Source organism: Miniopterus schreibersii, assembly GCF_964146895.1.
Source record: "Miniopterus schreibersii genome assembly, chromosome: 18".
NCBI lineage: Eukaryota > Metazoa > Chordata > Mammalia > Chiroptera > Miniopteridae > Miniopterus > Miniopterus schreibersii.
In genome coordinates, this window is record NC_138121.1 from 40,438,609 (window position 1) to 40,466,548 (window position 27,940).

Here is a 27,940-nt window from a genome sequence, read left to right on the forward strand (position 1 = left end):
ATGAGTATAAAAAAATTATGCTTAGAGAAACCAACCAGTCACCATAACAGGGCATATGAAATAAGGGGACACCCACAGCTATAAAATTCTAGAAAATGCAACATAGTGACAGAAAGCAGGTCTGTGGTTGCCTGGGGATAGAGGTGGGGACGGGGAGAGGGGGCTTCAGAAGGTCATGAGGAAACATTTGAGGATGATGGGTAGTGTTACTATCTTTTTAAAATTATTATTATTTTTTATTAGAGAGAGAAACATCGATCGGTTGCCTCTCATACACTCCACGACGAGGGGTCAAACCTGAAACCTAGGTAGTGCCCTGACTGGGAATCGAACCCACCACGTTTTGGTGCACAGGAGGATGCGCCAACCAACTGAGCACCGGCCAGGACAGCTTTACTATCCTAATTATGGTCCTAGTTTCTCAGGTGTATGCACATCAAGGCTTTCAGATTGTACACTTGTACATGTGCAGCTTAATGTATGTACACAATACTTCAATAAAGCTGCTAAGAAAAATAAAACTTTCAGTGGCTCCTATTTCACCACAAATCAAAGCCATGTGTTCACAGATGGCTCCCCCCTCGCCCACCTCCAGTCCTCTCACTTCCCCTTCCACTGAACTCCGGCACACTGACCCGCTTTCTGTTTCACAGGCACAGTGGGCTCTTTCGGTTCCTCGGGGCCTTTGCACTTGCGATTCCCCTTCTGGACCCTTTTCTCCCAGCTCCTCTGTGGTTCTTTCTTTCTTACCTGTGGGTCTTGGCTGGAGCACAGTGTCCTCCTCTCTGACCTTGTTCAATACCTTGTCACCCTGTTTATTTTCTGCTCTTCATGTCTCATCACTTTGCACCTCTGCTCAGAGTGCTGGGACTTGTCTGTCTCCTCAGTACTGCATCAAGGTGCCTCGGCCAAGGCCTGGGTCAGCTCAACAACTGGCGCTAACATACCTTGGTGCAGGGGGCCATCAGCCAGGTTGGGAACCCTTTCCTTCCTCAGTCCATGGAACTAAGCGCTTACTGGGCTCACTCTTCCAGGCCCAGATGCAGTGAAGAAAGCAAGCAAAACCCTTGCCCGCAGCCCTTAGCTTCTGCTGGTGGTGGTGCTGGGCTGAGAGGGTGCAGACAGACAAATAGAGTAAAAATGTGACAGTGATGAGGGTTCCAGAGAGAAACACAGCAGGGACGGTAGCGAGTGGAACACACCTGCAAGCAACGGCTTCTGCAACACCCCCCTCCCCGCCCCCATCCTCCACTGAGCCGCCCCCTAACCTCCCTGAGTCTCAGTTTCCTCCTTTGTAAAAGGGGTAGATTGACAGCTGTGAATACCGCCCTGGGGCGGCAGCTGGACATGCGAGTGCAGGGGCTGCTTGCCGGTGATTCCCTCTTCCTTTTTTCTTCTGCTCAACCACTGGGGTTTAAGAAAAATAAATACCACCAATTTTTTAAAAAAGTGTTGTGGCCCGGCTGGGCGTGGCTCAGCGGTTGAGCGTCGACCTAGGATCCAGGCGACCGGGGTTCGATTCCAGGTCAGGGCGCATGCCCGGGCTGTGGGCTCGGTCCCCAGTCGGAGGCGTGCAGGAGGCAGCCGATCAATGACTCATCATTGATGTTTCCATCTCTCTCTCCCTCTCCCTTCCTCTCTCTGAAATCAATAAAGATCATGAGCCACGCCCGGCCGGGCTGGACTGGATTTAAACCAGGACTTTTGTGATTAGGGAATGTCCAGGAAATGCAGCCCGCCCCCGGCCTGTCCATACCATCTTGAACACGTGAGATAAAGTGTCACCCATTTCGCGGAGGGGGACGTGGAGAGGACCGCGCGCCGACTCGGGGCTCCGCATGCCATGAGCCTCCGGGCCGCAGGCGGCAGCAGCGGGCGGCCGGCCGGACACAATGTAGCGAGGACAGCTGTGGGCGGGATACAATGTAGCGAGGACGGCGGCAGTCAGGTGAGCGGCGGAGGGGGAGCCCTGGCGGGTCGGTGAGGGCGGGGGTGGGGTGCCGAGGGTGGAGGGAACTGGAGCGCCGGGCCCTCGGGTGCACGCTCGGCCTGCCGCGCCCCGGAGCTTGGACAGCCCCTTTTCCCGACGTGGTCACCGAGGACGCAGGGGGTGAGGGATCTGCCCAAGGCCCCCACCGGCGCCCAGGAGGGTTCAGGGGGCGTTGGTGGCCTCAGGTGTCCCTTACCCCTCTAGGGCAGGGTTTAGCATTCCAGACGGGGACTGTCCCCCCTAAGTGACATTGTCACCACTTCCGCCTGTCAACACTCGCTGTCTGGGATTCGTGAGGCCCTTGGGGACCTGCATGGTTGTGCCATCCTCTGCGGATGCTGGGCTGCTCTAAGCCTCAGTTTCTCACCTAAGAAATGGGTGGGGTGGTGGAACGAAACAGACCTGCCCCTACGTGAGCTGGTTAGTGAGGGTCCCCAAAGTGTATGCCTGTTGTTGTTTTGGGTGAAGATGGAAGAGGTACCGTTTGGGGGTGGCTGGGTTCCCTGAGGCAAGTTGTGGCCACCCTGCCAGGATTTAGTGACAAACAATCCTTAAAGGGACTGTAACCCTGCTCCTGCTCCCTGCAGGATCCTGGCATGCCTCCTTCAGGGTATGAGCAGATAGGATGTATGGTCTCCCCTTCCCTCTCCAGGAAGAATTCTAGGAACCTCCCGTGGGAGCTGGGGTGATAACAGGTCTGAGCCGCGGACAGGACATGTTTGGTTGTGGGGAGGGCATCTGAGCTTCAGTGTGCAGTCCCTCAGCCCCCCGGGAGCTCTGGGTTTTATTTCTCTGGGTTCCTTTTAATTGCTAGTCAAGGAGCCCTCTCCTCCCACCGGAGGGGCAGTCTCTGGAGGAGGGCAGAGGGTGGGACAGCCAGTTTTCTTTACTCTTCCCAGTCTCTGCCATCCTGACTGTTCCTGTGTGAGGCCAAGCCTGAATTCTGAGTGCTGAGCTCTCTGTGGGGTGCACTTGGTGGAGTGGTGGGGGTAGCTGGCATCCCCTGGGCCCCTGGAGGGAAATATGATTCTCCAAGTGCGCAGGAGAGAAACTGAGGCTGAAAGAGGTCAAGTAACCTCACTCATTTATTTATCCAGGGCCTCTGTGCCAGGCCTGGGACTGGCACTGCCCATGAGGAGGTGAATGAAAGAGTCTCTTTCCAGGGGAGCTTGAAGCTGGATGAGAGCTTTGGGAACAGCTGAAGTTCCTGCCTTTGAGATCCTCTGGCCTTAATTTAAAATGCTGTGAGGTTTCCAGGGAGAGACCCCTGGGGGTGGGCTGGTCCTCACATGGTGGTGGTGTCAGTTTGCTCAGCACCAAGTCTGGGGTATGGGCTTCACTGCCATATGCAAGTATTTAGTCCTTTCACCCACCCAGGGACATAGTCATTTTCCCTACTTATGGACAAGAAAGTGGAGTCACATGGCTCACCATTGGGGGAGACAGAGTTTAAATCAGGTCTGTCTGATTCTTAATAGTAACAATGATAATAATACCTTTTACTCAGTATTTATTGGATGCTTCCTATGTGCTGACCAGGGTGCTCAGAACTTTGTATTAACTAATTTAATCTTTTTTTTTTTTTAATTCTCACCCGAGGATATTTTTTCCATTGCCTTTTCAGACAGAGTGGAAGAGAGAGAGAAAGAGAGAGAGAGAAACATTGATGTGAGAGAGACACATCAACTAGTTGTCTCCTGCATGCACCCCGACTGGGGCCAGGGATCGAGCCTGCAACCGAGGTATGTGCCCTTGACTGGAATAGAACCCAGGACCCTTTAGTCCAAGGGCCGACTCTCTAACCGCTGAGACAGCCGGTCAGGGCTGACTAATTTAATCTCAACGATAACACTATTCAATGGGTACTACTATTATCCCCATTTAAAACATGAGAAGTTAAAAGCAAAGAAAGGTTTAAGCATTTTCCCAAAGTCACACAGCGAGGTGCTTGCAGAGCTGGGATTTGAATAGGGCCAATTGTGTTGTTACCATAAGGATGCTGAGGTGATCAGTTAGGATCTGTTTTGGCTGCAAAAGACAGAAGTCCCCCACCCAATAGTAGTTGGTTTAAACAGAAGTTTATTTCTCATTTGAATGAAGACCAGGGGTGAGCAACACAGGGTTTCTATGTCATAACCCAAGGTGGCTGCTCCAGCTCCACTCATTACATCTGCATCTCAGACAGCAAGAGGCTCGAAGGGATGAAGAGGGACGTCCTTCCTTTTAAGAACAATTCCCAGAAGTCTCAGGAGAGCTCTCTGTTTACATGCTGTTGGTCAGAATCCAGTCACATGACCACATCTAGCTGCTGGGAAATCATGTGATAAGCTGAAAACTAGGGTTCCCCACTCTCAAAATAAAACTGGACCTGGACAGTTGCTAAAACAGTAAAAACAGATTTTATTCAGGAATAACTGCAATAGGGGAAAGAAACCTGTGTGGAACTGAACTCCAAATACTGCATGGGCCAACTTGGTTTATAGCCAAGGGGCAGGATGGGTCAGTGGATGAAAAGTTGCTAAGAGGTAACATCAAGGGTACAGGGGATTCTGGCTAAACTGACCTAACGAGTCTTTGAGAGATGATCAGACATCTGGGGGAGAACTGAGGAACCCGATCAGATATGCGGGCGACCAGGTATCAGGCTGGGAGACTCTTGTCAAAATGACTTGGCAGGATATTTGCTAAAACTGGATTTTACAGGGAAGGGCACAGATGGGCCTAGGAGAAGGTTCAGGAGTCTGAATAGAGTCTGGTGAAGCAAATAATCTGTCAACACACAGGAAGAAGGGCTAGTGAGTTCCAGGACAGCTGGGTCTCTCCTGCACCCTGGATGCCTCCTAGGACACTGTGGCACCTGCCATCGGGGGGGGGGGGGGGCGGGTCACTGGGCATCAGGCCCAACACCCTGTGTGAGCTACCCAAAGCTGTCAGGTAGTAAAAGAGAGGGGGCTGGAGCCCATGGCACCTGTGCCCTCCCCTCTCTTGACCTGGGGGAAGCCAGTCAGTGGGTGCTAGGTTCTGCCAGACTGGAACTCCCAGCCCACGTATCTGCCACAGAGGTCCAACAGAGAACAGTTCCCATAGGTGGTGTGGGAGTTCCTGACAGGCCAGGACAGCTGGCAGTGGGCAGGGGCGGGGTAGAGCTGTCCCCTCTGCACTCCGTTCTCTTTCTTGGCGAGGGGTGGTGGGGGAGGACAGATAAGAATCATGGGATTGTCTTTTGTAATTATGAAATATTTAAGACTATAAACAGTGTAGAGAAAGCATAGCCCACGTCCAGGCACTTACTACAAATCTTTAAAAATAAACAAAATAACCCTCTCCTGCTGCCTACAGACTCATTTCATCCTGGAGGCTAAGGAATGTGGCCCACCTAGTTAAGTGTGGGAACCTGGGATGTAAACTGTCCCCAACCAAAGCCCCTTTCTCTCTCGGGAGCCATCATCCAGCCCTGTGTGTTCCAGTTTGCTGGCTCTCAGGAGGGGAAGCAGTGCCAGGCACTGAAGTGGGCACTTTCTGCTTATTTCCTGGGACCCCAAGATATGAGGCCACATACTGACTCAGGCCACGTGGTGCGTCAGTGGGAACCCAGGCCAGTGAGCTGCTGGCAGGGATGTGGAGTCCATGGGGCACTGAAAAGGGCCTTGCCCAACGTGGTAGAGAGGGCCTGGGTCCTGGCATTGGCTCCAGAGTGTCCAGCCTGCACTCTTTGGCAGTCATCACTTAAGTATGCTCAGGGGCTGTGGTTTTGAGGTGCTCTGACGGTTTGTGGGCCATGAGTGAGAAACTGAGTCCTGGTAGTTGTGTGTCAGGGGAGCAGCTGAGCCTTCTCCACGGACGGCGAGGGGGGGGATGGACTAGAACTAAATGAGGCATCTGGGACCAAAGGATCCTGTGCTGGGAGACTGGCAGGGCACCCTCAGATAGGTCAAGTCCTCCTCCTATCCCTTCCTGTCCCATCCGCATAAGAGATGGGAATGGGTTGGACATCATTGCTCTTACTGAGGGGACACCAGCAGGAGGGCCTGGGTGAGGGGCTGAGCTGTTTGGAGACTGGCTGAGGCTAGAGGCCATGGTGTGAGGCCATGGTGTGGGGACCTCCACCCAAACCCCCTGAGGAGTGAAAGAGGCCAGGCGTTCCCTCTAAAACCTCCAGAACGCAGAGAAGGGGCAGGACACGGTGAGCTGGGAGTTGGCCGCTCACCTCTGCCCCTGCCTTGTCCTGCCCCACAGGTGGGTGCTATGGAATACGGCGAGAAGCTGGCCCGGTTCCGGCAGGCCCACCTCAACCCCTTCAACAAGCAGCTTGGACAGAGGGCTGGCGAGGAGGCCCCAGACATCGCTTCTGAAGGTGGGTGCGGGGGGAGGTCTGTGTGGGCAATGCGACCACTCACACCAGCACCCACCCTCCCTGGTTTCTGCAATGGAGGGTGCTGGCTTCCCCCATAGCTGGGCACCATGCTGGCCTCTTCTCTTCACTTGTTCCTGTGCAAACAGGGCAGGGCCAGGCTCCCCTTGGCCCCTCCTGTGGGCTCCCTGAACCCCCAGGACTCCTTCCGACCCCTAGCCACCCAGCCTCCCCCTGGGGAAGAGGCAGACTGACTTTTCTCTCTTGCCGTCACACCTGCACACCGCTCGCTCCAGAGACCCTGCCTGAGCGGTCCCCCGGGGAGCCGGAGTTCCACTGTGCCGAGCGTGTGATGGATCTCGGTCTGTCTGAGGACCACTTCTCCCGCCCTGTGGTAAGGGTCAGGGTCTGCAGGAGGGTGTGGGGGGGCACTGGTGAGCTCCCAAGGCGTGAGGAGCCAGACATTTCCTTGTCACTCAACCCTCAGGCAGAGGGGCCATCTCAGCCAGGGTTCTTCAGATCTGAGGCCCACGTGACACCTTCTGCCAAAACCAATTTGAGGGCTGGTAGAAATGGGTTGGACCTGGGGTTTGGGAGCTGGGGGCTGCTATTCTCATGTAGGGCTGTTCCTCTCTCTACACTCCAGGTTCTTGTGAAGCAAATGTGAGGACTGACTTCATCTGGGGTCCTGTAGATATGTTGCAGGGTGAGACGGAGGGAGAGAGAGAAACCCCCTACCCACCACCCCACCGCCCATTAAGCTCTGCATGGCCACTCTTGTCTGTTCTATATTTTGTTGCATGAAAACCTTATTTAAGCCCTGGCCAGTGTGGCTCAGTTGGTTAGGTGTCGTCTACATCACCAAAAGGTTTCTGGTTTGATTCCTAGTCAGCCACATGCCCTGGTTGCGGGCTCGATCTCCGTTAGGAGATGTGCAGGAGGCAGCCAATCTATGTTCCGCTCTCACATCAATGTTTCTCTCTCTCCCCCTCTCCTTTCCTCTCTAAAAATCAATAGAAAAATCTTTTTAAAAACCACAAAACCTTGTTTATAATAAAAAATAAAATGGCTCTAATGATTTTTAAACAAAAAGCTTGAAAATTGTTTAGTCTTATGCAAACTCCAATTTTTACTTGAGAGAAGCATTATAATAACATTCAAATGTAACTTCAATAAAAAAAGATTCATCTCAAAGCCCCAAGTTCTAGTTAACTTTTCATTTGGTATGTGGCTTTAAGCTTTGCCAATACAGATACATATTTCATTTATGTGTTTTGTATCCTTACGGTAACATTTTCCAGGCCCTCCTCTGAGACATACACTAGAGGAGGGGTCTTGCCTCCTCCTTGGCTGGCCTTCTGGAGTCAGCACACTGCAGGGGGATGGCTCTGAGGGCAGCAAAAGCCCCAGCTCCCAGCTCTCAGACCCCCAGCTCCCTTGCTTCCCCAGTGGCAGCGCTGTCCTGAGTCCAGGGGCTTTGCTGTGTCACTGTGAGGTGCTGAGGCTGAGGGTGAGTGGCTGCCTGCGCTGTCTCTGGGGGCCTGGCAATTAAGCTGGAGGCCACTTCCTCTCCTTGATGACAGGGCGAGTGTCATTTCCCCAGCTTTATTGAAATAGCAGGGCCAGAAAAGTGACTGGATTTCTAAAAGAAGGAAGTAGTGTTTTGAAAAACATCCTGAATTAGGTCTTCAGAGGCCCCAGGGTAGATAGGTCCAACTGGGGGTCAGGTGGTGTGGGGTCATTCCTACCTGGGTTGCTAACTTCTCTGGCCTTGAACAAGTTCTTGACCCCTTCTACGCAAGCAGAGGGTGGGGGAGGTCTGCTCTGGACCTAACTGTCCATGAGGATGGACCTGGCCTAGACAGGAGATCTGTAAGGCAGGCATCTGACTTGTGTGTACACTCCCCCCACCCCACCCCAGGGTCTGTTCTTGGCCTCTGACATCCAGCAGCTGCGGCAGGCCATTGAGGAGTGCAAGCAGGTGATTCTGGAGCTACCTGAGCACTCAGAGAGGCAGAAGGATGCTGTTGTGAGGCTCATCCACCTCCGGCTGAAGCTCCAGGAGCTAAAGGTAGGGGCTGGCCCAGCCCACAATAGAGGCAGCTGGAACTGAGTGGGAACCTGGAGTCCTGGGGTAGTCTCTGGCTCCCTCCCAGGGGCTGAGGCAGACACTACCCAGAAAGGCAGTAGAGAGATGGGCTCTCACTCCACATGCAGACTACTTCTCTATCAGTCTGATCTTAATTGTCCAGTCCTGGGTGATGTGCCCACCCATTGTAGCAAATGGGTAAGGTAAGTCACGCTTTGAACCACATGACTCAGATTGGGAGGTGAGGCTTCCTGAAGGTGACACTGTAGGGATAATGGGTCCTGGCAGCCAAAAATCACATGTCCATAATGTAGTTCTGGAGTCTGTGCATCTGGCTTGGCTGCACCGTGTTCCTGCACTGGCCTATGAGTTCCTGGGAATTTAGAAAGTGGAGTATTCATTAGGATGTAGGACTCCAAAATACAGGGGCTTAAAGAAATTAGATGTGTCATTTTACTCATAGAAATGCCATAGGTGGTCCAGGGCCCATATGGCAGCTAATGGTAATGGGGACCCCAGGCCCTCCTTTTCTGTTACTCTGACAGTCCCTGGGAGGAATCCAAGGTGGTCCCACTCCCCATCTGAGGCTGCACTGAGCCAGCAGAAGATCATGTCACTCCTGCTCACACGCCCTTGGCCCTAGGTATAGCACCAGCATGCAGGGGGTGATGGGAAGGTGGTCCAGGTCTGACTGATCACTGTGGTGTTCTGTTTCTAAAAAGAAAAGGGGGTGACATTGGGAGAAAATCTGTTACAAATGGTGTCTAGAAGTAAGTTAAGGGGCTGGTGTGCAGGGAAAGGAGCTGCAAGCCTGGCTCACCTGTGACCCCTCCCTGGGCCTCTCTCCAGGACCCCAATGAAGATGAGCCCAACATTCGAGTCCTCCTGGAGCATCGTTTCTACAAGGAGAAGAGCAAGAGTGTCAAGCAGACTTGCGACAAGTGTAACACCATCATCTGGGGGCTCATTCAGACCTGGTACACCTGTACAGGTGGGCAGAGACCCAGACAGACTTCTCTGGGTGGGCAGTCAGGTCCCCAGGGGGCGCAGAGACCACACAGGTTTGCTGCTGTGTCTGGGTTGTATTCAGGTGAATTAATTATCGACCGTGTACTTGATGTTCACCAAACCCTTGACATGCATAAGGGATGAAAGGCCCAGCCTCCACCTTCACCAGGCTCACATCCACATTTGCATTTTCAATATGGTGGCCACTAGCCACACATGGCTATTCAAACTTAAATTTAAATGGATTAAAATAAATATTTAGTTTCTCAGATGTACTATCCACATTACAAGGGCTCAGTAGCCGCAGGAGGGCAGTGCAGACAGAATGCTTCTATCGTTGCAGAAAACTCCATTGGGTGAGAAATAATATGTAAAGGTCACAATGTGTTAGATGACATAGCACAGTGAAGAAAAACAGAGAAGGGAAAAAGCATGTGTCAGGGAGTGGGGTGAGTGTGACTTTAGAGTGGAATGAAAAGGCATCACATACATTTAAGCAGAAACTTCGAGGTCAGAGAGCAAGCCAGGTATATATCTGGGGAACAATCTTCCTTCCAAGGGGTGTCTGTACAAAGGCCCTGTGGTCAGTGTGTGCGGCGTTTTCAATGAGTAGCAGAGAGCAACGTGGCTGGGGCATTGTGTCTGAGAGGAGGTGTGGTTGATGTGGGCTCAGGTTGCTGGGGCCTTTTTGTGAGTGAGCTGGTGGCCTCCAACAGGTGCTGCACATACTTAGGTTGTAACAGGGTCATTCTGGCTGCTGAGCTGAGCATGGACTGAAGGAGAGATGCACAGGTGGAGGGGAAGGAGGATGGCACTCCGACCAGGGTGGGGCGATTAGGGGTGAGAAGTGGCCACTAGCCAAAGAACTAGCTGAAGTCCTGGAAATGGGTGCAAGAGAGAGGAGTTGGGTGACTTCACAATTTTCAGTCTCAGCAGGTGGAGTGACAGGGTTTCTAAAGTCTGAGCCGGGACTGCGGTTGGGGCTGGTTTGGTCAGGACAGAGTGGGTCTGAAGCCCTGCGGGTGGCTAGGTGGAATGGCAGGTTTGAACCTGGAGTTCGGGGCGGTCTGCACGTGCCTCAGGGCGGGCTCTGGGGGGGCCAAGGGACCTGCGGTGAGTTCTTGGGTTGGTCTGGAAATCGGAGGAGACCCGGGGTCCTGGCCACTGAGGGCCGCCTGGGCCGCAGGACCCCGCCTCTGACAGGCCCGTCGTTGGCGCCCCCAGGGTGTTATTATCGCTGCCACAGCAAGTGCCTGAACCTCATCTCCAAGCCCTGCGTGCGCTCCAAGGTCAGCCACCAGGCCGAGTACGAGCTCAGCATCTGCCCCGAGGCCGGGCTGGACAGCCAGGACTACCGGTGCGCCGAGTGCCGGGCGCCCATCTCCCTGCGTGAGTGCCCGGGGAGGAGCAGGCTGCGGGCAGCTGTTCTGGGCAGGGTGGCGGGCGACGGCCGTGTGGGAACAGAGCCAGTCGGGCAGCTAGGGCGCACGGCTCCGGCAGACAGCGTCTCTCCTGGGGAAGCGCGAGGGGCTGCTCGGGCGCTTTTTCACCTCGTACAGGCCGACTGGGGTTCCAGCCAGGCCACCTAGGAGTGCCTCTGGGCTGGGGGCCTGCCCTCAGCCTCCTATGTGCGGCCCTGTTGTCACCTAGATGGGGACAGGAAAACCCCACAGTAGTCACGCGCTGCGTGTCAGGCCTTAGAGATTTAGTGATGTTAATTCATGGGGTGCCCTCAGCAGTCCTGGTGGGCAATCCTCTTGTCGCATTTTACTGGTGAGAAAACTGAGGGCAGTGAGGTGCCCTGACCTGCCCGAGGTCTCATGGGTGAGCACAGGCGAGTCAGCTCTGCAGGGCAGAACCCCCGCCCGCTGGCTCCTTCTCCCGCGCGCTGCAGGCACAGCTGGGCCACCGGACTAGCACCACGTGGAGCAGAAGCTGCGCGGGTGCCTGTGTGGCTGGGACTCTCAAAGCGGCCCCACCTTGTAACAACTCACCCCTCCCCAGGGGGTGTGCCCAGTGAGGCCCGGCAGTGCGACTACACCGGCCAGTACTACTGCAGCCACTGCCACTGGAATGACCTGGCGGTCATCCCGGCACGCGTGGTGCACAACTGGGACTTCGAGCCGCGCAAGGTGAGGGCAGGAGGGTGGGGGCACAGCCCCGGGGGCACTGGGGCGGTGAGGGGGCATGGTCCAAGGAGGGATGGCCGAGCTTGGGCCTGTCTGGGGGTGTGGCCGGGGTGTGGACTGACGGTGGGGCCTGGCTGGGAGCAGTGGTGAAGTACTGAAGGGGCCACTCCTCCACACACGCTCGCAGGTGTCCCGCTGCAGCATGCGTTACCTGGCGCTGATGGTGTCGCGACCAGTGCTCAGGCTCCGGGAGATCAACCCTCTGCTCTTCAACTATGTGGAGGAACTGGTGGAGATCCGGGTGAGGCGGGGGCGGGGGCGGGGGCCGGCCCACCCTGCGTTGTGGGAGCAGAGAGACCCAGGGCTTAGGTTACTGGCCCGTCAGCTGTCCTCTGGATTAAAGGCTCTAGAGCAATGTCCGGCCTCAATATGATGCTGGGCCCAGAGGAAATTTGAAAATTTCTAATAACCACATTAAAAAGTAAGAAGCAGCAGGTAAAGTTATTTTGAATAATACATCTTATTTAACCCAATATACCCAAAAGAGATAGTTTCAATATAATCAATATACCTTATTGAGACATTACATTTCCTTTCTTTCTTTCTTTCTTTCTTTCTTTCTTTCTTTCTTTCTTTCTTTCTTTCTTTCTTTCTTTCTCCTTCCTTCCTTCCTTCCTTCCTTCCTTCCTTCCTTCCTTCCTTCCTTCCTTCCTTCCCTCCTTCCTTTCTAAATATATCTTTATTTATTTCTGAGAGAGGAAGGAAGAGGGAGAGAGAGAGAGAGAAACATCAATGATGAGAGAGTCATTGATCGGCTGCCTCCTGCACGCCCCTGACTGGGGATCGGGCCCACAACTTGGGCATGTGCCCTGACCGGGAACTGAACCTTGATCTCCCGGATCCTAGGCTGATGCTCAACTGCTGAGCCGCGCCCAGCTGGGCTGTTTTTCTTTTCCGTACTGTCTTTTAATTCTGTGGCAATCTATCAGCCCAGCCAGTTCCAGTGCTCAGGAGCTATACATGCCTGGTGGGACAGCTGTGAGAGTGTCTCCCATGAGGTGGTCAGAAGGAACTGGATTCCATTTAAAGGGCAGGTGACTGAGGCAGAACCTGTTTAGTTGCCAAGGCCGCTCAGGCTGTGGAAGGCTCTGCATCCTCTCAGATGTGAGGGCAGAGTGGCAGGGTGACTGAGCCTCGGGGTCCTGCCTGGCCTGGAAGCTGTGCTTTGAACTTGAGCTTGCCTGGAGCACTCAGATCTGGGCCCTTCCTGGGGGTTCTGACCCAGTGTAAGATGAGAAGACTCCCTACAGGGCCAGCCCCCACGGCCACACAAAAGTGCCACGGGGCAGCCCCTGTCCTCGCCTAGGAAGCCCACCTGCCTCTCTTGTCTACAGAAGCTGCGCCAGGACATCCTGCTCATGAAGCCATACTTCATCACTTGTAAGGAGGCCATGGAAGCGCGTCTGCTCCTGCAGGTCAGATTACCCACCCGCAGAGGGGGGAGGGCAGGTGAGGAACAGACAGATGAGGACATGTCATGCCCAGGTCTTCTTCAGAAGGTTGCATAGTTTGTGTTTGTTGTGCCTTTAGCAGAGGGTCTTCCACACTGTCATAAGCAAACAGGCATTCTACCCAAAAAGTGTGCTCTGATTACATCAGTGTGGGGGACACTGAGAGAAGCAGGCATCGTCCCTGCAGCCTCTACGTGAATCTCCCTAGTGTAGACCAGGTGCAGGCCTGCCCAGGCAGGGTCGACCACAAAGCACACTTTTCAAGGCTTACCTATGTATTCGGTCAACATTCACTGAGTGCCTGCTGTAGGCATACACTGTTGTAGTCCTGGGGAGCAGTGAATGAAACAAGATCCTTGCCCTCATCTCAGAGGGTGCCCTTTAGGTGGAAGACACGGGGTTGGTGAGGTCTATGGACAGGATGAGGCAGAGAAGGGGGTGGAAATGTTGGGGTCAAGACTGGGAGAAGTGCCATGTGCCTGGCAGAGGTGGGGTATACCTGGTGCGTCGGCAGTAGCAAGGTGGCCATTGTGGCTAGAGGGGCTAAAGTCTGTTTCTTCCATGAGCACCCAGGGATTGGGCGGGGGGAGGGCCCCCTCCCTGGGCTGGGAGTCACGGCTGCTGGACTCATAGCTCCAAGACCGGCAGCATTTTGTGGAGAACGATGAGATGTACTCAGTCCAGGACCTGTTGGATGCACACACGGGCCGCCTGGGCTGCTCGCTCACCGAGACCCACACACTCTTTGCCAAGCACATCAAGCTGGATTGTGAGGTGGGTGCTCCACTGTGGACCAGGCATCTCTCCTCACCCAGCCCCAGGTTGGGGAGGGTGATGTGTCCCAGCAGCAGCTCTCTCTGGAGCAGCACTGACTTGCCCCCACCCCCACCCTCTAGCGGTGCCAGGCCAAGGGTTTCGTATGTGAGCTCTGCAGAGAGGGTGACGTGCTCTTCCCCTTCGACAGCCACACATCCGTGTGCAGTGACTGCTCCGCCGTCTTCCACAGGTTGGTGTGGCCCCGATCCCACCCTCAGGCCACAGGGAGAGGGATGGGGAGGAAGATGTTTGGGGCTTGGTCTTTGCTGCCTGATTTTCAAAGCCCTTTGCCTTGATCCTGAGATAGAGAGTTAGGCTCTTATGTGTGTGACTAAATTGCAAGTTCCACTGGGACAAGCACCTGTGGGGCTGCAGAGGGCCCTAGGTGTGAGCCCCACATCTGACCTGCTTCCCTTATCCCCAGGACTGAGGTTGGCCTCTCAGGGTTAGCGTAGGCCAGAGGTTCCTAAACCTTCTAGTTCCTGGCACTTCTAATGTACAAATGATTGTTTTCAAACTTTTCTAGGCTAAAAGAAATACCTAACATTTTGTTAGTAAGTATTTAGGTTAAACAACTTAAGCATTTATGAACTAAAGACTTACTGAGTGTTTGGAAAAATAATACACATAAATTGGAAGAAAATATTTTGTTTAATAAGCACAATTACTAATAATATATGTCCACCTGCTGGGCCCTGCACAACTTGTCACAGTGGCCTCAGATGGGACAGTCCCTCACCCCATTTCTGCTCACACTGGTTGTTGCCTGCTACTTGCTGTTGGTCATAGCAGCTGATGTCATAGCTTTGCAGAGCTGGGATTGCTGTCACAGAAAGGGCTAATGCTGAAGCTGTGAACTCCCTTGAGTTAACAGTTTGCATGGTGTGTGACAGATGTCAAACACTGCTGTGCCCTCAGAAATTTAGCCCATGGGCCCCTGTGCCTCCACAGTGCCCTGGGGGCAGAGTGCACAGTGGTGATGGGGCAGGTAGGGTTGAGTCACTAGGAGATCTGAGCAGAACTGTCCTTGTCAGATGGTAATAGGTGCCCAATCACAGGCCCAGCAGGCACATGTGGGTACAGACCCTGCTGTGCCCTTTGGGAGAAACTGTGCCTCAGTTTCCCCAGCTGTAGAGGGGGCTATTGGGACCTGAATTAGGAAGCTTGATAAGACTCACTGCTAGCATTTTATATGCAGAGTCCCTGCCCTGCCCCCAGGGTCTGACCCTGCCTGCCTGTCGCCATCCCTAGGGACTGCTACTACGACAACTCCACCACATGTCCCAAGTGTGCCCGGCTCACCTTGAGGAAGCAGTCGCTCTTCCAGGAGCCTGGCCCTGATGTGGATGCCTAGTGCCATGGGCACCCCACCCGGGCCTGCTTGGAGCCCACCCTACCAGTCAATGCCAAAGTCAAGGTGTTTTTGTGCTCTGGAGATCCCTAGGGTGCAGCCCCTGGACCTCTCCCCATGCTGGGCCAGAGGGTGTAAGCACTGCAAGGACCATGAGCCTCCGGTGCTTGCTGTGACTCAGGGCGGAGCCTGGCTGTTTCCTGGGTGTGCTGCTTCGAGGGCCAGAATTGCCCCCCCCACTACACAGCTCCATGGGCAGGGGAGTGAGGGAGGGCTTCTCGTCTTCCCCATGGCGAAGAGCCCCCCACACCCTTGAGGCCAAGGCTGCTGGGTCTTGGCTACCCTGAAAACCCTGGAGGGCTTCAGGGGAGTGGCTGACAAGACCCGAGGATGCCTGCTGCACACACCCAGCTTTGGCCTGAGATTTATCTGTAGTGGATGGTTTGTGATCTACCTGGAGGCTCCCATCCCCCCAGCCACAGCTCTTCACTGGGGGAGCTGCACCTGACCTCAACATTGGCAGGGATGCTTCCTGCATCAGAGACCCTGCCTTTGAGGGGAAGGCCTGTGGTCTTTCCTGCCCTAGACTGTGATTGGCTGTCAGGTACAGGTGGTGGGTGGTGGGCAGGGAACACAGCTACTGGTTCCCCATAACCTTTAGGAAACCCAAAAGGAGAGGCTACAGCCAGCAGAAGGGTCAGCTCAGCTTGCTGGCGGATGAGAGGGGTGCTGAAGACAGCGTCACAGGGTCTCATGGTGGCTCTAGGTGGGCCTCTGCTGTCTGCTCTGACCTGCCTCAGTGTGACAGCAAGAAGCAAACACTGTTGAGGTGGGGTCAATAAGCCCTCTGCCTGCCTCTCTTTCTCTAGGGTTGCAGAGTGTTTAAGGGCAGGTGCCTCAGACCAGCACCTTTCTCACAGCCTCTGATTTCTGTCACGGAAACATAAGCCATTCCTGAGTTCATGTGTTACAATCAGTGTGTCCAGAGAAAACGTTAGCATGCTGGCATTTGCCAGACAGAGCTGGGTCCTTTTATTTTTTATTTTCTTAGCCCCCTTAATTACCTCCTGCCCCAACACCTCTTCCCCACCTATCCCTTCTGGATGACAAAGTCTCTATACAGAACCATGCGTGGTCTCTCTGAGTCCACAGCACCATAACAAGAACCCACTGAGGAACCAGTCTGCACGGCCAGCACCTCACAGAGCAGCAGCGAGGGGCACCCAGCTGGAACGATGCTGCAGCTACGGTCTCATTAAATCTGTGTTCTCTAGACTCTGCTGTGTGTGGTGAATCAGGGACAAGGCAGGGTTTGTTGACAGGCTCTAGGAAAAGCCCACAACCTGCCCCATCCAATTGGTTCTAATTAATCTGGTTTGGGGAGAAGTGAACACTTTAAAATCTTTTTTATTTAAAAAAATGTTATTAATTTCAGAGAGGGTCAACAACAGGTCCTCGGCCTGCCCCTCCTCTAGGGTTGCAGAGAGGGAAGGAGAAAGACAGAAACACCAATGATGAGAGCATCGTCGACTGGCTGCCTTCTGCATGCTCCCTACTGGGAATCGAGCCCACAAATAGGCATGTGCCCTGACTGGGAATCTAACCATGACCACCTGGTTCATGGGTTGATCCTCAACTGCTGAGCCACACTGGCTGGGCAGAAGTAAGCATTCTTGATGGGTGGGAAGCTCAGGTGTGGGTGTCAGGTGTAGGCCCAAGTGCTCTGATTCCCTTCAGCCTCCATTCTATGAGATGCAAACGCAGACTATCTCATGGGCTATTTGGGTTCTACGAGGCACTGAGCACAGAGCTGGGCATGCAGAGAATGCTCAGTAGAGAAGCTATGTCTTATTTTTCAGAGTCCTCATGGTGAAAGGATTGTCTCATTGACCCAGCATAACAATGAGAAAGTCATAGGTCCAGTGCCTGTACATCTTGCTAGACCACTAGAAGGCCCTCACTGGAACCCAAGGCCAATCCCATCACCCTTGGACTGCAGAAAATCATACATCCCCACTGCAAATTACATCCAAACCTCTGTATATGTACATTTTCTACAGAGATATAATCTACAGATTTGACCAGGACCTCAAAGGGGATATGACCCAGAAAACCTCGGGAATCTGCTCCGTGACTGTGCCTCATCCATATCCAGTTGCAATCTAGATAGGCCGTCAACAACCCTATTCCTAAAGGTTTGAACTGTACCTCAGCTACAAATAACTAAAACTCTACTTTGGATATTAGGGGGAGGATGCAATCTTCCCCCCCTTTCAGGTTATGAAATAGAATTATAACATTTTTATTTTGATAAACAGACTCACAAAAACGCTGCAAAAACATTTCCACGCACCTGTCTCCTGGATGCCCAAATGGTAACACCTGCCCTGTTTGCTCCATTCTTTCTCTCAACCATTTGACAGTAAGTTGCAGAGATGATGCCATTTTGCCTCCCAGTACTTGTGTGTATTCCTCCCAACCAAAGACATTACCTTACACGGCTTTAGTACAATTATCAGAAGACATCAGGAAGTTAACATTAATACACCACCAGAAAACCTACAACAAACCTTATTTGATTTTGCTATGTAGCTGACATGTCTCTTTAACCTTAAATCTAGGATGCATAACATCCACATTTTAGAGAAGCACAGGCTACTTATTTTGAAGAATGTCCTTCAATGTGGGTTTTTCTGATTGGACTTGGGCTTTGCCCTTTTGGTGGGAACTCCGGAGGTGATGCTGTGTCCTCAGAGCAGCATGTCCTGTTTCTGGAGGTGCTGACTTTAATCCATCTGCTCCTGTGTCCTTTCACCTGTTCCTGCCATTCTTTAGGGACTCATTTCTAGCATAGCAAGATGTCTTGGGCTTATCTTGTCCTTTCCCAGTTCCAGCCCTGAAACCAACCATTTCTCCAAGGAGCCCTAGTACCTTTTAGTGGAAAATGGTGTTTATTTACTTATTTTTGTGTTTTTTAAAGCCTGAGATTAAAAAAAAAATTTATTGGTTTTCAAGAGAGGGAGAGAGAAATATCAATTTGTTGTTCACTTACTTATGCATCATTGGTTAATTCTTGTATGTGCTCTGACTGGGGATTGAACCCGCTACCTTGGTGTATTGGGACAGTGCTCTAACCAATTGAGCCACCCAGCCAGGGTGGGAAGGGTGTTTAGAAAACAAGATGTGGTCATTGGGTGTGCTCATTGCTACTGGGCTGTCACTGCTTCTTTGTCCTTTCAACATATGTTGGCCCTTGACCTTGTTTGACACTTTATTCCCCCATAGAAAGGTTTCATTTTGTTTACATTTTTGTATGGCCAAATTGATTAATCTTTTAAAAATTTCATCTGGATTTTGAGTAATAGAAAATCCCCACACCCAGGTCAAAGAGGCAGTCATCCATGTGTATTTGTAGTACTGTATGGTTTCAATTTTTACATTTAGATCCCTCATCTGTTTTTTTCTTATTTATGCTGTGAGGTATGAATCTAACTTTATCTTTTCCCAAATGGTTAACAAGTTGTCCTGCACTATTTACAAAACCTACCTGTATCTATTTCTGAACTTTCTAATTCATTCTACAGTTTTGACTACTAAACTGTTTTAATTACAGACACTTTACAGTGTGTTTTAATGTCTAGAAGGGCTGGTCTCCTCATAGAATTTTTTTTTTTTTTTTTAAAGAAATGTTTTCCTGAGTATTCTAGCATGCAATTTTTTAAAAAAATGTTTTTATTGATTTTAGAAAGAGGAGGAGGGAGAGGGAGAGAGAGAGAAACATCAATTGGTTGCCTCCCATACAGTCTGGGACTGAATCTGCCACCTGGGAATATGCCCTGACTAGGCATCGAACCAGTGACCTTTTGGTGCATGGGATGACAGACAACCGAGCCACACAGGCCAGGGCACATGCAATCTTTTAAAAACGCACATTTAAATAGAATTTTAATGACAAAATTTCAACTCTTAAATGTCAAAATATCAGAAATAGGGTTTCCAGGGATGTTAAATCTCTGGAAGCAGAGAGACTTGGATAGGCCTCATTCGTTGAGGTCTTGTTGCTTCTGGTTTTACTTTGATTAACTCTTGGTCACACACACTGAAAAACCTAAGACAGTTGCTTTGAGCGCCGCTTTTTCTCATTGTACAATTCCCTGTAGCAGTTTATTGCATCACTGATTGCTCTTGAAACTTTCAGTTTCCACTCATCATTGGGGCTGCCACAGGAAAGGAACTGTAAGCCAGCCTCAAAATGTGAGAAGGCTGCTGAGAGTTCTGTGGTGAGTTGACGCAGAGTAGGTTGAGCATCTTCACTCTCCTCCTCTCTTGCTGGCTCCTGTTCCAGCCGCATCAGCTCCTCATTAGAGAGGGCATCCTCATGGGACTGTAGCAACTGGTCCACGTCAGCTTCCACAACCTCTTCAAAAGCCAGAGTCTTGGCAAGGGTCACAATATTTTGTTGAAGCTGCGTAATGTTATCTGTTTGGGAAACATTCTGGAACTGAACACACTGGGGCCACATTTTCTTCCACAACACTGTTTATTGTTGCCGGACTGAGTGCCTCCCAAGCTACTGCAATGTTGTCCTCAGCATCCACGATGTTGTAGTTTCTCCAAAACTCCCTGATCATAGCTGTATCCTCCCCATCTGTTGCTTCGAGCATGTGCTCAAAAGTCCTTCTCAGGTAATGAGCTTTGAAAGTAGAGGCTACACCTTGACCCATGGGCTGGATCGAGTCAGCTGTACTGTCATGAAGATATTCCACTCTTACATTATCAGACAGATCACTCAAATTTACTGGGTGGCATGGTGCACTGTCTAGGATGAGCAATGCTTTGTTGGTTAGATTATTTTGGGCACAGTATTTTTCAATGGCAGGGCAAAAAAAGTAGGTGAACCATTCGTGAAAAATGCTCCTAGTTGCCCAGGCCTTTTTGTTTGAGCGCCAAATCACAGGCAAATTGGGCTTGGAGTACCCCTTCAGAGCCTTGGGGTTTTCTGAATGGTACACCAATAAGGGCTTCAACTTAAAGTCCCCAGCTGCGTTGGCACCAAGCAGCAGCATCAAGCGATCTTTGGACAATGTAAACCCTGGCTCAGCTTTTTCTTCCACAGAAATAAACGTTCCTTCAGGCATTCTCTTCCAATAAAGCCCTGTCTCATCTACATTGAAAACTTGCTGGGGGGTGTACTCACCTTCTTCGATGATGCATTTCAGCACTCCTGGGTAGGCGTCCTTGCTGCCGGGAACCGTGTTCATCTTGAAGTGCGGCAGGCGACGGCGCTCGCTGAATCTCACACACCGCCCTTGACTTGCACTGAACTTTTCTTTTTGAGAGCTTTCACCTTGTTCGCGCTGTAAGTCATCAAACAAACTCTCAGCCTTCCCCTGAGCCGTGGTGACACTGGGGGCATGTTTCGCCGGCTCTGGTCTTCCAGCCCCGCGCGCAGCGGTCGCTCCGTGGTGGGCGGGGCTGGCCCGACGCGCGTCACCGCGCAGCCGCCGCGCACGCCCTCCCAGGTTTTCTTTATCCTCTCGGACTGTTGGCACTGCAGAGACAGCAAGGTCTAAGGCCTTTGCGACGTGGCTGAGCTTTTCACCCGCTTCAAATCGTCTTCACACTTCTAATTTTATGTCCAGGGCAATTGTTTTCCGTTCCCTTTTGGCACTCGGCGTGGCCGTTGCATTTAGGGGCCTTTTCCTGGGCATCTTTGCCTCCAAAATGTAATAAAATCACAGTAGCCCCTGGGGCAAGGCGGCCTGTGGTCACTCCGCCCGCCGGCGGGACCTGGGGAGGGAACGGGCTGGGCGGCCCGCGGCGCGAGGCGGCGTCCGGCCCCCGACCGCCCAGCGGCGGGCCCGTCAGACCTGGCGCGGCTGGGACCGGAGAGCAGGAGCTGGGCGGGGAAGCACGCGGCGGGCGCTCGCAGAGCCGGCGCCGTCGCTCCCGAGCCCGCCGGGCAGCAGCCGGCCCTGCTCGGTCCCGCGGCCGCTGCCGCAGCCGGCGCCCCGCGGCGCAGCGGGGGGCGTCCGCTTTCGGGCGTCGCCGCCCACGGAGGACCCCCGGAAGGGCGTGTCCGTGTAGATGCCCGGTTCAGAACGGGTCGGCACCTAGCCCGAGCCGTCGCTGGCTTCTGTGCTCAGCGGCACAGGTAGGAGAGGGCGGCGCGCACGTTCCACCCCTGAGTCAGGCGGTACAATGGACACCTACAGGGGCCCCCGCGCCGGCCCCTTGGCCGTGCTGCGCATGCGTAGGGCCTCCGGAAGCCCGAGGGACGGCCGGGGTGCGTGGCGTCCGGGACTTGGTTGCCGAGTCACTGCGCGTGCGCGCCCCCTAGCGGCGCGAGCTCGGCGCCGGGCAACGTCGCACGGCTGGTGGCGGGGCCGCGCGCGGTGCGGTGGCGATGCTGCGGTGGCCGAGGACGCGGCGAGACGGCGGGCGTGGCGCCACAGCCCTCAGAGCTGCTCCGCCGCTAACCGGGCCCGCCGCTGCCGGCAGGCGGGCGGGCGCGGGCGCGCCGTGGTGACCGGGGAGCGTGGGTCGGGGGGTTTGGGGGGGGGGGGAGCGAAGAGGCTGCTGGAGCAACTTCAGCCTGGAACACCGGCTCGGGCCTCCGAGCCCCTGCTCTTCTCCCCGCGGGCCCTCCACGCGTCCCCCCGCGGCTCCCCCCGCCCGCTCCCTTCGGAGCCGGAGCAGGTGCCCCGCCTCCCCTCCCGCTGCCCCGAGAGCCGGGAGCCCCGCCTCCCCTCCCGCTGCCCCGAGAGCCGGGAGCCCCGCCTCCCCTCCCGCTGCCCCGAGAGCCGGGAGCCCCGCCTCCCCTCCCGCTGCCCCGAGAGCCGGGAGCCCCGCCTCCCCTCCCGCAGCCCCGAGAGCCGGGAGCCCCGCCTCCCCTCCCGCTGCCCCGAGAGCCGGGAGCCCCGCCGCGCCCCGCGCCAACCCCCGGCACCTCTCCGACTGCGAACTCGTTTTTTCCGGGACTCACCGGATATTCCTTTTTTCTTTTTTTTAATCCTCACCTGAGAATCTTTTTTGCATTGCTTTTCAGAGAGAGTGGAAGGGAGAGGGAAACATGGATGTGAGAGAGACATCGATTGGTTGCCTGCCGCAGGTGCCGGGGATCGGCCTGCAGCCGCGGTCCCTGCCCTTGGCCCGAATGGAACATGGGGCCCCTCAGCCCTGGGGATGGAACGTGGGGCCCCTCAGCCCTGAGGATGGAACGTGGGGCCCCTCAGCCCTGAGGATGGAACGTGGGGCCCCTCAGCCCTGGAGATGGAACGTGGGGCCCCTCAGCCCTGGAGATGGAACGTGGGGCCCCTCAGCCCTGGGGATGGAACGTGGGGCCCCTCAGCCCTGAGGATGGAACGTGGGGCCCCTCAGCCCTGGGGATGGAACGTGGGGCCCTTCAGCCCAGGGGATGGAACGTGGGGCCCCTCAGCCCAGGGGATGGAACGTGGGGCCCCTCAGCCCTGAGGATGGAACGTGGGGCCCCTCAGCCCTGAGGATGGAACGTGGGGCCCCTCAGCCCTGGAGATGGAACGTGGGGCCCCTCAGCCCTGGGGATGGAACGTGGGGCCCCTCAGCCCTGAGGATGGAACGTGGGGCCCCTCAGCCCTGGGGATGGAACGTGGGGCCCTTCAGCCCAGGGGATGGAACGTGGGGCCCCTCAGCCCAGGGGATGGAACGTGGGGCCCCTCAGCCCTGAGGATAGAACGTGGGGCCCTCCAGCCCAGGGGATGGAACGTGGGGCCCCTCAGCCCTGAGGATAGAACGTGGGGCCCTCCAGCCCTCAGGCCGGCACTCCAGCCACTGAGCCCGGGCGGCCAGGGCGAGCAGCCCTTTTTACCCGCCTTGCAGACTTGCTCTCCGCACCGGTTGAGATGATGACGTGAAAGTTTTGTGAATTGTTACGAGTTTTTAATTCAGCCTTTTGAGCGCAACTAATAACAGCTCATGCTGCGCGAGGGCTTCCGTGCAGAGCTTCCCGCGACTGCCACTTAAGTCGCAGGTGTCCTGCGCCGCGCCGCTGTGACCCGGCCTTATGGAGGAGGAGACCGAAGACAAAGCTGGGCAGTTCATGTCCCTCCTGCTCCAGCACCTTCACTTTTAAAAACTTCTGCGTTGTACGCCTTCCCCTGGGTTAGAATCTATGAAATATTACTCTATGTTTTAAGGTGGTTTTAATTTTGTATTGATACATCCCAGGGGGCAGTGATCACATTGATTTTTTTTCCTAATACACTAACGTGGAGTTTTTGGATTTTGATCCAAGAAAGATATCTTGATTTCAGTGGTTTTTTTTCCAGTACGGTGGCTTTTATTGTGCTTGCTTTTACTAGGATGGTTTTTGACCTAGGGTAGTGAAAAACCTGAAATGTTTCTAGTGCTGTCCTTACTGATGTATTAGCAGCTTATGGTAAAAACTGGAATTTTCCTCATTGAGGAATGAGGAAACAGGGCCTAGAAGAGCATCTGCTCTCCTTGGCCTGACAAAAACACTAACCTTTGGTTGATCAAAGATAAATCATGTAGTATTCTTTCAATTTTAAGCTTCACATGATTTTAGTATTAGAACTGTGTTTGGTTTTGAGGCTGTAATAGTTTCGGTCACCAAAATTGCCTCAGTCAGTAAATGGTTAGTTTTTTTTGACAGCTGTAGTGTTCTGGCCACTGTGGCCAGAAGAACACCTAAGGAACTAATAATAAAAGTAGAAAAAGATCCCTATTGCACAGGACAAGGCCTGACAAGCTAGCCCAATAATTACCGCTCCCCCTGAAGTCCTTTAGAAAAACAAAAACCAGCCACACTCTGCCAAGCATAACCCCATTACTCATTGTAAGACATTGTGTTTAAATCGTCCCTTTTATGTTACTAAAGGTTCCCCCTTGTTTCATGTTACAAAAGCTGACAACAAGTTATCAAATTATTAGAAGCCCCTTTACGGTAGTTGCCTTTGTAGTTACTGAGTATAAAATGTGGGAAGAACTGAGGGTCGGGGCTGCAGTTCGGCTCTCACATGGGTGAGACGCTGCAACTGTAGCCGCTGGCCAGCTAATAAAGGCTCCAAAATTCAAACACAAACTCCAGTGGTCGTCTGTTGTGGGTCACCCCAGAACAGTAGCAATAAAAGTTCTTTTATGTTTTTGCAGTAAAGTTAGTTTCTGTTCGAATAAGTTCCTGTTGGAAAGTTAGTTCCTGTTCCTTTTCAGAGATAGTGGGAGTGAGGAGGGGGAGGAGAGAGAGAAACATTGATGTGAGAGAGTCACACTGACTGGTTGCCTCCTGCCCATCCCCCAACCGGAAGTGGGGAGGGAACCCACAACCCAGGCCCGTGCCCTTGACGGGGAATCATACCTGTGACCCTTTGGTGTGTGGGCTGATGCTCTAACCACTTAGCAACACCAAGGTTGAATACTTTTTTTAATGTGATATTTAAGCAGATAAATAAAAGCAGTAAGCTTACACTTCAGGCCTAATCCCTGTCCCTGCACACCTGTAATTGGCACTGTGAGGAAATGCTGGTCCAGTTCAGAAACTAATCCTTTCTCCCATTTTCATTTCAGTGCCTCCAAGGCAGCTTCTTTCAGGGGCTGGTTCTACCTGCCAGACGGACATCATTTTCCCAGTGGCTGTGTTCAAAACCACCCAAAGGTAACTACCTATCTTTCCTCTGCCATCATTGGCAACACAAGTTTCCCAGGAACCCAGTGTGGCTTCCTCAGTGTCTCCCCCACGGGGAAACGGGACAGGTGTGTGATGACCTTGGATGCTATGCCTACCCCTTTTCTAGCTTCCATATTGAGCCACACTGAGCATTTCTGGGTCACACAGCACCTCCACATCTCATGGTTTCCATACTCAGAGAAGACTGTGAAAGAGAAACTCTTTCAGAAGCAAGTTTCCGGGGAATCTTTCGGGAGGCATGGGAACAAACCTTTTTTCTGTACATCTGAGCCTTAAATTTGGAAAGCAGAACCGAGATGGAGTACAGACTGCGGTTAGTTTGACGCAGGTCTGCCCTACAGAGCAGGCTGTGGGATGGTGTTCTGTGCCCCTTGGAGACCCTGTGTGGGGCTTGCAGGTGTGGAGTGGAAGGCATGCCTTGTTGTCCCAGCATTAGGACTCGGAGGTGCACGTTGATTGCACCAAGCAAGAAGTCGGGAAAGAATATTGGCTTCTTTCTAACTCTCTTGGTCCTGACTTGGCAGTATGGTTGCTTATTTGAGTGTGATGCGTGTGCCAGAACTGTATCATTTTCTTCCTGAGGGCTTGAGAAATTTAAGGGGAGTAGAAGCAACACAGACTTAGAAAAACCAGCTCCAAGAAAAAGTAAAAGGGCCAATTTTACACATCAGACTGTTAAAATCTTTACATTTTGAATGTTTTTAAAGCATTCACCAGTTTTTGAATTAATCTTCTTGGGAATTGACAACCAGATGAAAAGTTATGTAGGCGAGGTCCAGAAGGGTCCTTAGTATTGGAGTTTGGGGTGCACCAGCCTCTTCCATGTGGATGTGTTCTTGTCCACCAGCCTGGAAGCTCTCCAAACCCCATCCTTTGGGGTTTTTATGGTGTTATTGATTAAATCATTGGCTACTGGTGCTGGTGATTAATTCGACCTCCAGACCCTCTCATCTTTTGGGGGTGGGAACCTGGGGCTGTAATCACTTGGTTCTCCTACTAACCAGCCCTTATCCTTAGGGCTTTTCCAAAAGTCGCCTCATTAACACAAACTTAGGTGTTTTTGAAAGGGCTAGTTAAGAATAACGAAGGACATCTTTATCTCTTGTCACCTCGAAATTACAAGGGTTTTAAGAGCTCCTGCCAGGAAGGCCAAAAATATAGTTATTACAAATCAAATGCCACACAGGTCCAACAAAGCTAAATACCTGACAGACACCCTGCCAGCAATTATTTGCTTTGGTTTCCTGTTTTCCCCCTTATCATTTTCGTGGATGCTGCTGTACCTTTTGGAAATTTTTTATTTTTTTATATATATCTTTATTGATTTCAGAGAGAGGAAAGGAGAGAGACAGACAGACAGAAACATCAATGATGAGAGTCATTGATTGAGCCCACAACCCAGGCATGTGCCCTGCTGGGAATCGAACCCTGATCGCCTGGATCCTAGGTCGACGCTCAACCGCTGAGCCACGCCCGGCCGGGCGCTTTTGGAAATTTTTATCAGAAGTGTAATTGATTTAGTTCCTTGGGAGACTAGAGTTTTCTTTGATGTGCCCAGCTTTCTAGGACCTTGATTGAAGCAAGTGGGGCTCGAGACTACAGATGGGCACATCCTGAGTCAGACTCATCGCCCCAGTACATACCCTGCACCTTACAGAGGGTGGGGCCTCTGAGCTGGACTTGTGTAATCTGAGCTGGTAGACACTGCACACGTGCACGCTGCAGGCTCAGGCTCAGAGGGCTGGGTCCATCATCTGGGGGGGTCATGCCGAGAGAAGGTGACGTGTTCCCATTTTCTTGCAAAGTGCGCCCACGCCAGCCAGCCGCCCCCCCCCCCCCCACTTACTGGTGTGGAAAGGTGACTGTAACCAAGAAAGATTTGCTAGTGAAGCTCAGGCCTGGGGCTGGCAAGGCGAAATTTGAGGAATTTCATGTGTATCTGAAGCTGTTCCTCAGCAGTCTCATTTTCCCTAAAAAGGGGTTATGCAGAGCAGAACAGTCAGGAGCATAAGAAGTGTGGCATTTCAGCAGGAGTGTAAAAAAGTGTCACTTGTGCACCAGCCACTGGTGATTCATAGGGACTTGAGGAGATTGTTGTAAATTTTCTTCCTGTCTGGCAATGTGTGCAGTTGGTGTGGTCCTGACCTTTCCCTTGGCCCCTGCCACCCCCACCTCTTCCAGAACGCACCAGTGTCAGGGAAATGTATGTTGGAAAGCATTTTCCTATTCTCTGAATCCTCTTTCTCTGCAAAGTTATGTTTGTTTTTTGTTTTTTCTTGAGGCCAGACTTTCTTTTCTTTAGGAACTAGTGAACCAAAGGATGCTGGGCCTGGAGTGGATGGAAGCAGGGGAGGGAGAAAGCAAGATGACTTTTCTTGGTGGAAACGGTTGCAGAAGGTTTGTGCGCATCCGAGCACCAGACCCAGATGGCCTGTTCAAGGAATCAGCCACAGATGCGCCCTGGCTTTGTGCACTTCTGCTTGTTTTGGAGCAAGCTGATTCAAAGATTCTGAGAAATGAATCTCATTTATGAAAACATGGAGATTTCCATCTGAATTTGAAAAGACTGGAAACGATGGCTCCAAAGCAGAGGTCTGTATGTATGTTCTGCTTCTCCCAGGCTCTGGTGAGCTGCAGCTTGTGTGTGTTTTCATCCACTGGGCAGGGTCCTTCCACCACACACATGGGCCACATGGTGGACTGTGAGGGGGCGGGTTTGGACAACTTCTGTCAAAACGTCAGAAAAAAATAGACATTTTCATGAAGGAGCCGCCTTCATTAACCGTGAGATGTGTTCTCTTCTTCCACAGGGGGATTCCCCTGGGATGACAAGGATTTCTGCAGTCTGGCTGTTTTGGGGCAGGTGTTGCCATGGGATTTTTCTACTTCTGTTTTCGAGATCCTGGGAAAGAAATCACCTGGAAGCACTTTGTGCAGTACTACCTGGCGAGAGGTCTGGTGAGGGGACTTCACAGTCTGTATACCAGGAAGGGTGCAGTGCCTGTGGTTG

General features: G+C 52.8%; 1 protein-coding gene across 3 annotated transcripts; it reads left to right on the forward strand.

The window, feature by feature from the left end:
* The first annotated feature begins 1,888 nt into the window (after window positions 1-1,888).
* DEF8 (differentially expressed in FDCP 8 homolog) lies at window positions 1,889-27,514 on the forward strand. 3 transcript variants are annotated; one of them, XR_013997585.1, is made up of 14 exons: window positions 1,889-1,948; window positions 6,227-6,344; window positions 6,638-6,735; window positions 8,263-8,412; window positions 9,280-9,421; window positions 10,663-10,827; window positions 11,443-11,570; window positions 11,755-11,868; window positions 12,962-13,042; window positions 13,712-13,852; window positions 13,975-14,084; window positions 15,146-21,399; window positions 24,810-24,897; window positions 27,233-27,514. XR_013997585.1 is itself a non-coding variant. In XM_081119413.1 (12 exons), exons 2-12 carry the CDS (start codon window positions 6,236-6,238, stop codon window positions 15,246-15,248), a joined length of 1,341 nt encoding a protein of 446 aa, XP_080975539.1. In that variant the 5' UTR covers window positions 1,889-1,948; window positions 6,227-6,235; the 3' UTR covers window positions 15,249-21,613. The 3 variants fall into 3 exon arrangements, 1 of the variants encoding a protein (XP_080975539.1); XR_013997586.1 differs by lacking the exon at window positions 1,889-1,948 and adding an exon at window positions 1,958-2,110; XM_081119413.1 differs by lacking the exons at window positions 24,810-24,897; window positions 27,233-27,514 and having other exon boundaries at window positions 15,146-21,613.
* The last annotated feature ends 426 nt before the right edge of the window (window positions 27,515-27,940 follow it).